The sequence below is a fragment of the Neopsephotus bourkii genome, unplaced genomic scaffold, assembly GCF_033783945.1.
Source record: "Neopsephotus bourkii isolate Nb327-2 ecotype Australia unplaced genomic scaffold, CSIRO-AGI_Nbou_v1 NB_1358, whole genome shotgun sequence".
In the NCBI taxonomy this organism is placed as follows: domain Eukaryota; kingdom Metazoa; phylum Chordata; class Aves; order Psittaciformes; family Psittacidae; genus Neopsephotus; species Neopsephotus bourkii.
This window is the reverse complement of record NW_026901837.1, coordinates 2,012,301-2,029,011: the sequence shown is the minus strand read 5'-3', so window position 1 is coordinate 2,029,011 and position 16,711 is coordinate 2,012,301. Positions and strand designations below refer to the sequence as shown.

At 38.2% G+C, this 16,711-nt stretch overlaps 1 protein-coding gene across 1 annotated transcript in view; it reads right to left on the bottom strand.

The window, feature by feature from the left end:
* The window catches only part of CRYBG1 (crystallin beta-gamma domain containing 1), a 99,503-nt gene that overhangs the window by 22,783 nt on the left and 60,009 nt on the right, over positions 1-16,711 (bottom strand). The window contains exons 4-14 of the mRNA XM_061366755.1: positions 13,911-15,357; positions 13,653-13,829; positions 11,053-11,100; positions 10,822-10,952; positions 9,298-9,460; positions 8,144-8,283; positions 4,290-4,416; positions 3,927-3,962; positions 3,403-3,545; positions 3,052-3,178; positions 2,815-2,960 (exon numbers count right to left, since the gene is read on the bottom strand). Of these exons, the coding sequence (XP_061222739.1) occupies positions 2,815-2,960; positions 3,052-3,178; positions 3,403-3,545; positions 3,927-3,962; positions 4,290-4,416; positions 8,144-8,283; positions 9,298-9,460; positions 10,822-10,952; positions 11,053-11,100; positions 13,653-13,829; positions 13,911-15,357 (2,685 nt within the window). The remainder of the gene's footprint in view (positions 1-2,814; positions 2,961-3,051; positions 3,179-3,402; positions 3,546-3,926; positions 3,963-4,289; positions 4,417-8,143; positions 8,284-9,297; positions 9,461-10,821; positions 10,953-11,052; positions 11,101-13,652; positions 13,830-13,910; positions 15,358-16,711) is intronic.

The following is a 16,711-nucleotide window of genomic DNA, read 5'->3' as shown; positions in this document are numbered from 1 at the left end:
CACTATCCAGATGTATACAAGAAGGAGCCAAACCTGCACTGTGGATTAACTGCTTGAAAACTAGGGGAAAACCAGCCTGATTACAGGTCCACAGTAAAACAAACACCTACATAAAAAAAGCCACCAACAAAAAACACCCCGAATATGGAAAAGTTCTTCCACCAAGTTCTGAAAGGATCAACTAAAAGACAGGGGGTTTCCAGTGTTTTTGGCAAATGTTTAGTGTGTTTATGAATACAGAAAAGGCACATTTCAAACATTCCTGTGATTCTGATCACTATTCAATGTAACCCTGAAGAGTTTTTATGCAGACAGGAAATCAAAATTGCACAACGGTTGATTTTCGTACTTGCTTCAACTTGTAAAGGGTGTTACTTGTTGCTAGTAAAATTTCCATTTCCCACCACTTAAATTCTGCCAATTTGGACATAAAGATCAAACCCTTCTTAAAAGAAGAAAGACCTCTCCTATTTTCAGGCAGTCTGGATTGCTTTCTCCTGCCCCAACGGCAGAAGAATAAAATATCCTGGATGTTATGCTTGGCCAGTCTCTGAAGAATGCTCAAGAGCAAAAAATTATCATTTTAAAGAAACTAAATGCTCATCATTTTAGGATATTTTGGGGGGGAGTCTCTTTACAATGGATTTAACAAAGACATTAAAATACTGCTTGGAAACATTCTTCAGAAACAGAATAGCTGGGAAAAAAAAAAGAATTTGATGGAGCTAGCACTCAAATTACCCCAAAATGGAATATTCACTTCCCAAATGCAGAGCTGGGTTGCCTTCAACATACAGTTTAGAGATGCAGTTTAGCTTAGATCTTGCTCACTAGTATCTGTGCACTGCAGTATCAGGCTTTCTTTGACATACCCTTTAAATTACAGAGCAGTTAAGTTCATCTGGGGGGAAATGCAGATCATCTCTTATCTGTCTGCCATAACAGCTTACCCCAGAAAAGCCTGTAGTTGGAAAGTTACTATGACAGATTCAGGGCTTCTTACATTATTTGACTTTTTTTTTTTTATAATGAGGTATTATCAGTATGATACCAGAAAGGTTCCCTTGAAATATTCTGACAAGCTTTTACTCAGTCTGTCACAGTTCACTATGACATCATCAACACTACAGTCTAAACAACTCAGGAAATTACTCAATGGATTATTCATTGCTTGGTGACTGATTTCTTGGAAGGAAAGATATAAAAATTTTGTACCTGAGCAGTTGCTTCAGACTTAAAATAAAGCACCGTGTTACCAAGCATGACTTAACGTGGATCATTCAACCTTTCTGATACAATAGCATTAAGGAAGAACACCACCACAAAATCCCCAAACACTCGCAACCTCTTTGGAAACATAAGGATCACACAAAACTGTTCAGAGCTGAGTGCTAGTCACCTGCTACAAGGAACACACCTAAGTTTTTAAAAAGCTAACTGCTACAAATGATATCTGACTGACTACAAGGTGAGATTACAGGTGCAGTAGCAGAGTCTGTTGGGACAATTTTTGTTCGTAATGACTTCTAGCCACCTTTACCATGAGAATATTAGAGTCACTCTTAATTACTAGAATACTGAGACCAAAGCATGATTCCTATCTTAGCTGTAACAGACACATTTACTAGAACAACACAAAGGGTATGATAGGTAACCCACAACCTATTTTCATCTCTGAAGGTTTGTTTCCCCAACCTTCAGAGGTGACTCTCATGAATCTCCCTTGCATATTACAGAAAACAAAATGGCACAGTGGCTTCGATGATCACCATGCAGAAAATAACTCTGCTGTCGCACCATATTCATATACAACTTAAAAAGCATTCACCTGGAATGCACCGAGCTTGACTGTGCAGTCTTTACTCTGACAAAACTTGCAGAGCTTTCACACAGATAAACACACAGAAAGATTCAAGGTGTGGCTGCATATGCTTTCAGCAAGTCGCCTGCATACCAGGAAAGGAGAGAGACAGTACATCTCATATTCTTCTGGTTCTACTACATCAAGTAATTCTGTGTATTAGGAGACATGATTGCTAACGCTTGTTTCTATTTCCAAAATACTTTTTGACACAGTCTGCAAGGCTGTGAAACTCAATCTACAATTCATGTACTGAACAAATCAAACTGCAAAGTCTATCAACTTATCTACTGCATCTGATAACACATGCAGCAGAGGGTAAGAGTTGTTAATGACCACATCAATGCAAAGTTTTGGGAATCACTGTGTTTAAAAAAAAAAAGTGAACAAAACAACGGCATGGTACTAAGAGACTATTCACCTATAGGATTCACTGCAAAACCAATGTTATGTTTCAGAACAGTTAAAGTCTCCGTAATATCAGAATGCATTAGTGAGCACAGTAAGTTATCTCTGTTTTGCACACAGCTGAAACAAAGAGCAAGAAATTTGCCTCTGATCAAACACAAGACGACTGGAAATTAAGTTTTAAAACTGGAAATGAGTTCCGTAGTACTTCTGCTGTTGAAAGAATTTCGAAAAAATACAGCCACAAGAACAAGCTATTTCTACCTCTCTGACGAAATGTCATCTCATACTTTTAGTACTTTGTGTATCAGTAAGTTGACATCTCCTGGACCATCTGATCTTACAATGAAAAAGAAAACTGATTTACCATACATATTCACAAAAACTTTACTTTTCACATTCTGCAGTCAAGGGCAGAAAGTCTTATCTGAAGACTCCACACAGACATTAGAAGTCAAAAGTGCTGAGAAACATCTGAAAATACTATCAAAATCTAAAAAGAATAGCACATTTAAAATTAAACCACAATTAAAAATATCACTTACACGCCACTTAGCACATTTATAGACTGTGTCCTCAGCCCATATCCAGTGTCTTTCAAATTGGAAATAATTCCTAACACATTAATATTGGCACCCTTTGATCCAAAGTCTTTTTCACTGTACATTATCATATGGGAGCTTGTGAAGTCCTGTTAAAACAAAGAGAAGCATCATAAGGAAAATGCAATATGACATCTCACTGCACTCAGGAGATCTCTACTACATATTCTTGGAACTCACGCCAACAATTGGTCGCAGTGACTGCAACTGTTCATCATAGCCACCCCAGTCTGTCCAATCCCGATACGCTCCTTCTTCCAGCAAGTACTGATGGCCTTCAAACCCAGGCTTCTCATAAGCGACCCAACTAAACAACAACAACAGAGTCCATGTGTGAAAATGGAGAACTGCTGCTCTGCGTCATTATGGAACAGATACAGATTTGCAAATTTAACTTGGGCATATATCTAAACCCAAAAAACTAGGAAAACAGAGAAAATAAACATGTGCAGAATTTGCCCACTGCAGTTTCCAGCCTACAAGCTTACTACTTCAGCTGAAGGAGAAATATTACTGGTGTTTGCCACTTACACTCCTCCCAGTACTTTCATAGATCCCACTGATGGAAGTTGAAGTCTTGTCTTCTCTTCTGATTCCTTGTCATCAAGCATAATGATCTCCGATTCTATTTCCACATGTCTCCCTTTAAAGAAAGGCTTCTCATAAACGATTACCTGTACAGGAAATGAAGCAGAAGAAAAGTTGCAGAGAGCATGATAAATTCTGATGAGTGTTTCTTCTGTGCACAGAGAATGAGAAGGCATGATTATGAAATTAATTAGTGGGATCTTTCTATTCTGTGAAAGAGATCTTAGAGATGCATCATGAGGGTCTGAATGTTCATTACCCATATGCATTATCCAGATAGCTATTAATACTGCCATCTACATATGCTGTGGATGCATAAATGTGTCAGAAATTGCAGTTTCATGGTGTGGTCACATACAGTAGGACCAGGCACCAGTAGCTTGTACATGCTCAAGATGCATTTATCTACCCATACGTTCATGTGCTATAAAATACCTTTGGACAATCAAATGAATATTGGCTTTTACCTTTGGCTCTCCGCTGAATTCAACTTTGCGACCACCCTGTTTAAAAAAAATAGAAGAAAGAAGAAAATAAGTTGCCTATACTTACTTAAACAACTTATAGGCAACTATTAAGTCATCAGCTCTTAACAAAATGGTAGAATTAAAGAGAAACCTTCCTTGAAAAACACAAGTGAAAATAAGAAGGTAGATTAAAGGCAGAAATGGATGCAATCTAATGTTGAAAGTTCAAGAATTTAACCCAAACATTTTTAGTCTATAAAAGAGTTTTATTTTGTGAGTCTTGAAAAATCTGACTACCTTAACATATTATTTCTAGCACACAAACATAGGTGATGTAACTTCCAAGTAATGACAGTATTTTACCATTTTCAAGGGTCTCATGGACCTGATGTAGGCTTCCTTCTTCTCCCAGAATGCTAAATTAGGGTATTCACCAGGCTCCAACATTAAAGGGACTCCCTGGAAACCAGGCTCTTCATAAATTAGCCATCTAAATAGAGGGATGTGGGAAGGTGGGGAAAGAGTGTGAAGAAAAGAAAAAGATAAAAACCCCAGAACATTTCTGAACAGTAAAAGACAAGACTATGTGCTTACTTTAGGAAAGACATTCTTGTATCCTTAATAAAACGTTGTTTCTTTACCATCAAAATTGCCAGCTACAAGCTGGTATACTGGCAAACTTCTGTCCCTGTGCAGGAACCACCAATAATACATGTGCTTATTTTCAACAGGCTAAAAAATCCCTACGTCAATATAACAAACACAGTAAGGAATTTGCCTGTCATCTCTGAAGGCAGCCCAAGTTTTAGACTGAAATTTCAAGGTTACTCTCTATTATTTTTATAATAGTTTTAAAATATGCAGAATCAACTTTCAAGAACTTGAAAGACCTTGTGTTATTTAGTAATATGTAGAAGAACCTGACAATTTGCTAGCAATTTACTTCCTCAAGATTTGTATCTGCTAATAAATCTGCTTAGAAAGACATAACTTTCAAAGTTCCTGATGGGAACAGCAACAGTACCTTTAAAGCTCTTTCAATAAAAGCTTAGCCAGTAATCACTTACTGGAAATAAACATACTGCTGATCTCTGGACAGAATACATTGCCATCCTTACACAATTAAATTTACTGATCTCTCAGCAGTGCAGCATGGTATAAAACACATACTAAATAGGAACACTTTATGTAGCCAATCCTTTAATCACGTAAGGATCATAATGTATAAATGTAGTGATACCAGAAAGATGTTAAAATAATCCATCACTCTGTTGTGCTTAAAAGGCAGATTCGAAGCTGATGTAAACCAGCACAAGTTGGTATCAGCTTCATTGCAAACATACTGTTCCAAGAAACAAACACAGAGTTTTAGTTTTACTGCTGCCTATAGTAAATGTTTAATATATTTTATATCCTGTAGTTGCACTGCTCAGTAAACCCTCAATTTACGGCCAGTCACCAGTGGTGTTCACCAGGGCTTAGTACTGAGGCCAGTTCTGTTTAATAATTTTATAAGTTATAAGGTCAAGGGGATCAAGCGCACTCTCACTAAGTTTGCAGACAATAATGAGTTAGGTGGAAGTGCTGATCTGGCTGAGGGTAGGAAGGCTCTGCAGAGGGATATGGGCAGGCTGGATTGATCAGCTGAGGCCAACTGCTTGAGGTTCAACAAGGCAAAGCTCTGGGTCCTGCACTTGGGCCACAACAACCCCATGCAGTGCTCCAGGATTGGGAAAGAGTGGCTGGAAAGCTGCTCGGCAGAAAAGGACCTGGGGGTGTTGGTCAGCAGCTGGCTGAACATGAGCCAGCTTGTGCCCAGGTGGCCAAGAAGGCCAACAGCATCCTGCCCTGTATCGGCAATAGTGTGGCCAGCAGGGCCAGGGCAGTGATCATCCCCCTGTACTCAGCACTGGCGAGGCCACACCTCAAATACTGTGTTCAGTTCTGTGACCCTCAGTACAAGAAAGACATTGAGGTGCTGGAGCATGTCCAAAGAGCAATGAAGCTGGTAAAGGGTCTAGAGGAGAAGTCCTCAGAGGAACAGCTGCGGGGACTAGGGTTGTTTAGTCTGGAGAAAAGGAGGCTTGGGGGGGACCTTATTGCTCTCTGCAGCCACCTGAAATGAGGTTACAGTGAGGTGGATGTCAGTCTCTTCTCCCAAGTAAGAAGTGCTAGAAGTAGAGGAAATGGCCTCAAGTTGTGGCAAGTGAGGTTTAGATTAGATAGTAGGAAAAATTTCTTCACCTAAAAGGTTGTCAAGCACTGGAACAGGCTGCCCAGGGCAGTGGTGGAGTCACCATCCCTGGAAGTATTTAAAAGTCATGTAGATGTGGTGCTTAGGGACATGGTTTAGTCGCAGACTTGGCAGTGCTGGGTTAACAGCCGGACTGGATGATCTTAAAGGTCTTTTCCAACCTACACAACTCTATGATTCTAACTTCACTGCAAGAACTTAAACACATGAAGACCAAGGAAAGAGTACAGTCAGAAGATAAAGATGTACTGACTCATTTTTGCTGGCAGCTTTTAGTAAACAACAATTAAGAATGAACACTGGGAAACTTTAAGAAGATACAACCACACCCACATGGCAAGGTGACTCAGAATCAGAGCCTCCCTCAGCTGCCAATACAGTGAACTATGCCATGCCTGTAAACTAATGGAAAATAAAAACCCAGCAACATGCGAAAAAGCATCAACAATTTACTGAATTTCACTGGCAAGCAATTGGCAGAAGCAACTTCCTTCTATACTGGACAAGTGAACTGACATCTGAGATGTCAGAGAAGATTGTTTTGAGCTGCCTGTTTTGCTCCAGCTGCAAATATTAGCCTGCCTTCCCTCAAAGGATCCAAATGCAACAGACAGAAATTAAGACTGTAAGAGTTTACACAGATCTACTGCATGAACAGTCACCCTAGTGAAAAATAAGGACTAAAGGAATGTGGAAAGGCTCTGCTTCCTTTCCAGAAATTTTGCAATTTCAGTACTCACAGAATGCTCTTAAGTGTGGACATAAATTAAGCCGAAAGGTAGAAGAACTCAATTTATGATCAACATCCAAATGGCAGGCATCTTGGCAGACATGTAATTTGAATTAAGCTTGCAGTTCAACAGAAATAACTTCCTGTACAAGAACCAACTACTTGGACATCTTAAATTTTTACTGTATATGAGAGTGTTTCATTTTTCATCAAATCAAGGTGTAAAGATTTAATCAGATAAAATACCTTTTACCTATCAACTAAATGCGCCATCATGTGGCGTATTTGAATCCATCTTTACAGTGGTATTTAACACCTGTCTTTAGTCGGGCAGATTTTATAGAATCACAGAACAGTTAGGGTTAGAAAGGACCTTCAGATCATCTAGTTTAAGATCTATCTATCATCATTATTGATAGATAAATAGACCATCTGCAGCAAGCGACCAAACACAACATGGCCAACAGGTTCCAGTCAAGGTCTGTACACCCTGTAAAGTGTTCTGCAAGACTGCACACTGTTGGTTCCACTTTCACTTTTCCTGAAAGCAGCCTCCCTGTACCACTTTAAGGGATATTTTCAGTTCTGATTTACAAGTTTATTAAGTAACCAAAACTACCATTGTTACAGTATCTGGACTGTTCCTTAGAGGTCTTTCTCACAACAGCTTGTTTAGTTCATGACATTCATTACTCTCCTAATTCAGATGGCTAGATATTTTCAGGTGACATAACACACGTCCATCATCATAAAAACACGGATTAAAATGCACTGTGAAATACAAGAATGCTTTCCAGAGCATGACACTAAGTCTTACTTTGTAACACAAGGTCTTGAAAGTTTTCTTATTTTAGTAGAACGATTTCAAGTTTAGAGAAAAGTAAGTAGGAAATGTGCTCTTATCATTAACAGTTCGTTCCCCCACTCTCACTTATGGTAACTTCTGCTTGAATGAAAAAGAGCAAGAGAGGCAAAATTACTCTTTTGCTACAAATATACAAGGGTTACTACATGTGAGCAGAAGAAAAACTGTGTCTAACACCACATTTTAAGAGGTCAGCCTCTGCAAAGGTGAAGCAATACAATGATGTACTCATGCTACTGTCAACAAATACTACCAAAATACAGGACTAAAATACAGCCTGCCTGCATGTCTGATGGATATGTATAACCAATGGTTTAAAACAAATTGTTTTCTTTGCAGTACACGTTCATAGAAAACTACGCACTTACGTGCCCCAGTGTACTTTGATAGAACAAGTCTTCTGAGTGGTGCCGAACACCCCTGTTTCTTCAGTGTCATCAAAAAAGGAAGTCACAATTCCTAACCCTTCAGGTTCTGTGTACAAATCAATTCGGCAAACCCTGTAATCCTGAAAAAATGAAGATTGCCATAATAATGTGATAATCACTTACTCTGTGCTACGAGTTCTGTAATTAATGTGGATAACTAAATCAGTTTTGAAACACCTGTTTATTTCAAATTGTTTCCCCCTTGTGAATTACTACTGCTATTAGATGCCTGTAATAAAGTATAAGTAGGCCAGTTTGCCTGTTCCTGGACCAAGACAGTCAGTCAATCTCTAACTGGCATTTACACTGTTTACTTTCTGCCATCCAAGCAGGAATGCATTTTCTTTCATCAGTTAACATCTCCTCTAGTAAATTAAATCCTAAGATAACACCAAGCAAGCCATTCTTGAAGACAACTACAATTTAAACAAGTATTGTAGTTACAAGCAATATATATTCCTTTTTCCCTTCCCAGTCAAATAACTTTATAGCTCTTGCTTGCTTTGACAACCTGCAAAGCTAACAACTTAATGGCTGGTTAAAAGTGCATGTAGGAAGGTTGTTCTACCACGTGTGAAACTCCCTGTTAAGTTTGTTACAGGCTATTTTTTTTTAAAGTATCAAACAAGGTTTGGTATTCAACACTAATGTTCATGTTGAGCCTAAGTTTGATTTATACTTAAAAATAAACAAATAAACAATAAATAGCCACACACATTGTTTGAAAAAACGAGTCTTTGGAATTACTGATGGTTTTCTGGGATATTTTTCCTGAGAAACTGACAGATTGTCCAGACAAAAGAACCTATGCTATACATACCATTTTGGAGGCTATTCTAACAAATAAAAATAAAAATAAAAACCAACCAAAAAAACCCCAACATTTTCTTCCTGCCCTCCTTCCAGTGGATGTTACTATAATCCCCACTGTGTAAAAGCCTCCACATTTATTTTGTGTTTAAACAATAAATTCCACATGAAAGATTGTTTCACACATTTACAATCCATGCTATACTTGTGTCCTAATACACCAGTCACACTTTGTATAAAACAGTACTGAACATTAAGATCCTTATAAAATTTTCTTTACTTGCCTTGACAACATGTTTTATTGAGCCAATCACTGCAGGCTTTAGAGATTTGCCTTCATTTGGCTCTTCAGAAGCACCTACACCCCAAATATCTGGGAGTTCCAGCTCTCCTTCTTCCAGTGGAATAGAGGGGCCTTCAAAATTTGGTTTTTCATAGAGTATCCAGCTTAAAACAAATTAAAAAAAATCTCATTTTTAATGCTGCTTTATCAAGTGTGGTTTTCAAAAGTCATGCTCCCATTTAATAAATCCTTTCATAAGAAGTATTATTTCAAGACCCTTCCCACCACCCCAGTACAGTTTATTCACTCAAGACCGCTGATGTAAGCCATTTCTGATAGATATGATCCTTTTAAAACAATTATAAAAACAAAGATACCTCCTGCTGACTTTGTAATTTCACTGACAACTCCTCTCCCTTTTTAAATTGATGATTTGGGGTGGTAAGACTACTGTCTGTGAGCACCAGACTTTTGCATGAGATACTAATCAGAACCAATTTGTAGGTCAGAAAACGTTGACTCTGCAGATTGCTGCATCATCTATAAACAGACAAGCTACTTGGATCCTGTGAACAGCAGCCTGGAGTTCCACAGGGGCTGGTATAGATGGGCCAAAGGATGATACGACTGCTTAGAAGACAAGCATAACTGCATTTTTAATGGCAATTTTGAATATATAAGTAGTTAAAAACTATATCCATCTGCAAATACAAAACCCTCCCATGCAGCTCTCAGTAGAAGTGGCGAAAGAAAAACTCAATCTCCTCTAGTCCGTGGTGGAAAAGACCTGGTTCACACAGATCAAAACATTTTCATTCCAGTTTTCTGAAGCTAAACAGCAATCAGTGTGCTTCCCAGTACCTCCTACTGCAGCTAGCCCTTGTTTCTGCAGTTTACTATCAGATCTTTACTTTTGAGAACCTGCTATTTGGCTGCATTATGGCCTGCCCACAACTTAACTTGCTATACTATCCACATTAATGATAGTTTTTCTGTAAATGCTACTAAGAAAGTAGGAGATGAACTTGTTCTGAATTACTCTTAGGCAATCTAGCTTTTAGAGAAAAATTCCCTCTGGACTTCTAAGAGAAACATTCAATTACTTCTACATCACCACCTTACATCTTTGGACTTGAAATTAATATTCCGCATCCAAACCCATGTCAGACATGGCTTTAAAATCCTTTGCTGACGTTCTAGCCCAATTTAAATACTACACAAGAACCCATAACAGGGATAGGAGTCAAAGGGCAGCAAAGATGGACAGAATGTGTCATTTCACTCCATGCCTATGCCTGGTGAAATGATGCATCCCTGAGATTGTAATACTCACTCAATTTGTCAGCAAAAAAAGTTTCCCAGACCAGAACTTCCTATTGCAGAGGCACAGTGCCACATTGCTTACTCACAGATGTCTATGTTACATTGCCATTTGCAAGGCAGACTTACTGTGAGTTACATGATGGTTCTGTTTTGAAAGATTTTTGGATAGACCAAAGATAAAGAGTAAAAATTAATCTCTTACCATCCTCTGATGACTTTAACTAAAATTGTTGGTGACAGAACCCAAGAACTGCAATCCAGAACATCATGGAAAACTTCAATACCATTTTTCTGATAGTCTGATTTACAATCTGATTCACAGTATATCACCAGCTGTGTTAAAAAACAAAACAGAAAAACCAGACACCAACACCATACAATTCTATCTTGCTATGCTTTAAATATAGAGAGAAAAAGTAAAGACTGATCTTACCTTACCAGGTCTGGGATTGATTTTACTTTGCCCATTTCTTGAAAGTGCCTAACGGACAGTGGGAAGAGAAAGTCACCAAAAAAAGAACCCCAAACGCAAACAAAAAAAACACCACCACTAAAAAAACTCAAACACAAAAGAAACAAACAAAACCCCCAAATAAACAAAAAATGCAAACACGAAATTTATACAATAAAGATGTTCAGCTATTAAAAAAAAAAAAGAGCTAGTAAAATTTAAAATTAGTCTGAATAGTAAAAAGCTGGTAACACTACAACTACACTTACTGCTTCAATTCCTCCTTCCTCCTCTGAAGAACAGTATCTTGTCATAACTGTATGAACTTATACACTTCTTTTAACTCCAAACTGTCTTCCGACTGAAGCCAACTAAACTCAGACTTGAAATACTTCTAAATCCTTCTGATCAATTTCCTATATATCCCAGGAGTTTCATACCAAAAGACTACTTAAAAAACTGGCATTGGTAAAGTACAAACTCTTCAATGATGAAGATATCAACAGGAGTTTAAATATCTTTTAACCATAACTCATAAAATAATTTTGAAGGAATCTATGAAAGGACTGAGGAGGCACAATGGCATATATGTGTATGAACTATTTAACATAATTAATTTTGTGCTGAACACCTTGTAACAAGGTAGATTTCTTCAAAAAGCGTGAGACTGTGCAGTAAGTGACAGACTAAAAATGCCATGAAACAGAACACATTGAGGAATACAAAATCTAAACCAGTGTTGAAGTCGGTGGTAAATTATATGATATAGAATATATGGGAAACTTGGGGTTGCATCACGTCATCTTAAAACAAATAAAGAAAGTGTTGCAATTATGTGTTTGGTTTCCTAGAAAAGGACAGGAGTGCTCATTCTGGGACAGGGTCCCACTCTTCTAGGAACTACTCTTGCAAACAACAAAACCTAAACAGAACCTGTCTCCTAAACAGGGTGCAGCCTAAGATAACCAGCAACACATGCAAGGAACTAAGGAAAATGTATTAGTCAGCACAAAGGGCAGTGGTCTCAGAACAGAGTTCCTAACCACCATAAGATTTTTGTAGGCATCATCAAGACACGCTGAAGCATGACTGGCTTTTTATCCTGGGCCTCAATTCCAGTTAGAACTTGCTCTGTGTTTTAGAGAATGCCAAAGTCATTGTTTTGGGCTTCTCTTCACATTACCATTAGCCACTGCATCATCATCTTAGTCAGTGGAAGATGCACACATCATAAAAACATTTTTGGTTCCCGTCTAACCTGAGCAAGACAATTCACAGTCAGCAACAATGCTGCAGAAATCCTGGAACCCTTCAGAGCCTACCTGGCTTCTCTTAAGAGCATACATACCCCCTTGCCATATCAGGTCTTCACACTCTACTGAAAAATTGAAACTCACTTAAGAACAGCAGTCTTAAGTAACAACAACAACAAAAAATAAAATCAGTATTAGTCATTTAGCTTTAAACTCAGGTTTTCAAATTCAAGCAGGATCATCTAGAATAAGAAAGCCTTAACTGGCAGCATTAAGTCCACTGCAAATAACCCCCCTAATTTTCATGCCCACACTAATTAAATAACTTCCCATGAGGGAAAAAATCTACATCCTCAAAATTGCAGGTACCACGGAGGATGTCCTTCTGCAAGGTGAAGAAGAAAGAAGCTATTTCTACTACTCCCCACTCCTTTTAGTAGAACTGTAACAGAAGATAACCATTAACTTTGAAAAGGAATTTCCCAAATTGCTTATATTCTGCTTCAATTCTACAGGTCTCATTAATGTGGCTACTGAAGTCTGGAGAACACATTTCTTCCCACAGTTCTTAATCTTCTGATTATAGTTTTCCTCTCAGGTAACAGTAAGGGCTTACATCAACAGAAACAGCAGATATAAAAAACACTGTTTCATCATGTTGTTGACAGAAATCACAAAGTTCTCCCACATTAAGGTAAAGCTCCCTCAAAGGGAAGACATAGGTCTGTCTTGATTCATGACAGATAGATGCTCATAATCAGACAAAAGGACAGTGCTTCATTGTAGCAGCACTTTGAATGATTACTACTATCCAGTTCTTAAAGTATTTTTGAAAAAATCATATTTTCTATCAAGAGCGTAGGCATACTGAAAACAAAAAAGAGGGATTAAAAAAATTTGCCCTGTTACTCATTTAAGAATGCAATAGTTGAATGTCATGGTGAAACAGGAAGGAGATCACTGTGAACAGAAGCAGGCACGAGCTTTCTGCAGTTCACAGAAAGCATTCTACTATCTTACAATTAAAAAAAAAATAAAGTTAGCATTAGATTTGCTTCAAAATAATACAAAATCAAGTATGAAGATGTGAATAACTTTAAATTTAATTTGTGAAGAGTCTCAAGTGCACCATGAAGAAACAAGTTAATAGATCCCATCTCCTTTTCACGTATAGCCAACATCAGATGAAACTGATTCACTTCTATGTATTCAAAACCTACATAACTCCCTAAGAAGGGAAACAAAACTAAACAATGTATGTACATCATATATAGAAAACACAAAAATTGGATAAATTTCCAGGCAGATTTTAAACAACACAGTACTTACATCCACGGCTAATAAACCAAAGGGGACATTTGATTCATATCTGCTTGTCCCTAGCCAGCTTGAAAAACTTTTCTCAGGGTTCCCATAGTTGGGCATTTGTAAACTTAGTTCTTTTTTTCCACTATCTGCTTGCATGTACTTCTCCACAAAGCTTGGAAGCTTCAAATCTGAAAGAGACTGAATTGCAAAAATTGAAATTAACAGTCATTCAGCAGGTAGACAAAATTTTACACGGTTGCATTTCATTATCTTTATTACCTCAGACTTTTGAGGCATGCCGAATGGCCCAGAAGTATCCTGTTGTAAAGGAGGGAGCCCTGAGGAGTCAGTTGCAAAAGCTGCTGCAGTGTTGTTTACTGTGGTGACAGAAGTATTAAGAAACTTTTCTTTAGATGTAGAAGACAGCAAGCTTGAGAAGAGGGAGCTTTTTTCAAGCCGGGATCTCTTAATTTCACCATCTGTACCGTCAATGCTCTCTTTTCCATTTATTTCATGAGTAAAGGCAGGTTCCTCTCTATTACATGATTGCAGCGCTTTGAATACAATACTTTGCTCTGTTGATGCACGCTTGGGCCTGACTCTGGCTATTGTTTCCAGGCTTTGCATTTTCATTTGTTGGGCTGGTAACAGATCCTGTGCTTTTTCCCTCCTCAGTCCCAAACCAAATGTAAATACACTGGCATCAAATACTTTCTCTAAGTTGTCTTCATGAATGGGAGGCATTGCAAAGTGGGGTGCTGGGGACTTAGGAAGCTTTGATCTCTTCTTTTTCTGGGGTAAACAAACCGAGCTGTCCAAGTTTTTTATTGTTTCAGCAAACTTTTTCATGTCACATGGGGAATCAAAAATGGTATCATCTTCAGAAGACCCATTACAGGTTTCATCTGGGCTCTTTTGTGTATCGATGTTGTTCTCTGAAATCACTATACTCTCCTGACTTCTGTCATCATACTGTAGTTCTACAAGGCTCAGATCTCCTGGCTTTGTCTTTTTATCTCCATTTTCCATCTTCTTAAATTCTGATCTAGAAACCTGATGAGATGGTGATAAAGGTGACAAAACCTCTGCATTTGGCAGCATCTTTTCTTCATTTCTCTGGAATTCTGAGCTTGTGTTGTTTCTTTGGTAGGAAGTATCTTGAGCATTTTCACTTTTACTGGGCAAGTGCAAAGGCAGTTTAAATGATGAACTTTCTTTTTTAGCTGTGGTCAATTCTGGGTCTGTTTGCTTCAGAGAGACACTACTAGCATCTGTTTTACTGCTCTGGTTAAAAAGGGATATTGCAGCTTTTACTTTAAGCTCTGTTGTCTTTCCAATATCCTCGCAAGAGGCAGAACCTTCTTCATTTTTGCCTTTTAATTCTGCAGTGTTTTCTTTCTCTGTTGTGCCATTCTCAAACAACTTCTGGCGACTGCTTTGCTTACTTAACGTTTTATCAGGCTGCTCGCTTTCCTTAGGTTGTTTTCCAAACTTTAGCTTTGCTCTGCCAACAAATGTGCTTGGTACAGTACTGTTTTTTGAGGCAGGAATGTCAACAGGCCTCTGGCTCTGGTTAGCACATTTATTTTCAAACAAGGAAATTTTGTTGGCAATGTTGCTGTTAGTTTTATTAACTGGTTTTTCAAGAGCATCCTGCTCACTTTCTAAACTGTCTTGATTCATAGGTGCTTTAAAATTCAGCTCCACATTCTTCGGTTTGGCTGGACTAAAAGGGGCAAAGTGATAGAGTTACATCTTTAATTTATCATGAAAATATTTGTAACAATTTTCAGAACAATAAAATGTATCATTAGAATTACTTTTTCCATAGTCATATTCAGTTAAATGTTGGTATCTCAACAGGAGATAACGAGAAAAGGAGCAACTACACAAACAACAGCAAAAAAAATCTACACTAAATAAGAATACATTCAAACATGTGCATAGCTTTTTAATGCTCAGTAAAACAATAAACACAGCAGCCTACTGAATCTGCAATTGAGGCTGAGAATGCTTATGACTGACAGACATTAAAATTTAATAGTGAATAGGCAGAATAAATTATATGTATGCAATTCCCTGCAGAGTTTAGGAAACAAATCCCAATTCATTAAGGTGATAATGAGTTGGTTAACATTTTAATATACCTCTCCAACAAGTCTTGAAGACATCTGTCCAGATTCTTTGCAGCTTTTCTACTGCAAAAGCAGCCTTAAACTAGTGAAAGACCTCTTCTGGCCTTATTAGTGCTCATGGAAAATGGAACTGACCCCACTCACTGCATCACCACTTGGCTAAGCAAACACCACACGTGAGGACTGCCCCATTTCCTTCAGGTAAAGTCAGCTAATAATTTAAATTGTGTAAACTAACCCTGCTAATTTTACAAGAACTGAATTGGGAAACGCAGAAATTTCTCCATCAGAATGGATAGAGAAGTGTGCAAGTACATAGCACGTAGTACTCATGTACTACAGCAGAAGGTTGATGACATGCAGCTGCGGGTTTTAAGCCTGCTTCCTCTGAATACCTATATACAGGAGCAAATCATTTGTCCGTGTCACTTGCTACCAAAGTGTCAACAGCTGTGACAATGCAAGGCATGTGTCTTCAAAATGTATCAGTTAGATATAAGCAGTGTGGAGCCCACCATCACCTCAAAGGCAGACCTGTCCCTCAAAGAGCAATCTGGGGACACTCAGCAGTGGAGGAACAGGCAGAAATTGCACTACAGGAAAACTGACAATGATTAGAGATAGAAGAAACCAGCTTGCTACAACATTCTCCAGGGTCTCAAATGCTCTGTCAATCAATGGACAATTCTGGTATTTAAGTGCTTTCTTCTTTTTTACCTATAGGAACTGTGCTCACTGAGCTCACTCTCAGGCAGCTCTTTAGCCCAAGAAAGATGCATGAGGTACAAGTGAGTTAACATCAGCAACCCAAAACCTGAGATCACTCCTGTTTCCCCTTCCTCAAGAGATCCATCCCAAGTAAGAAAATAAACCCCATTAAAGCAAGACTCTCTATTGCGCTAGTTTCTTGGTAAAAGCATGAGGAACAAACTTACTGAAGTAACA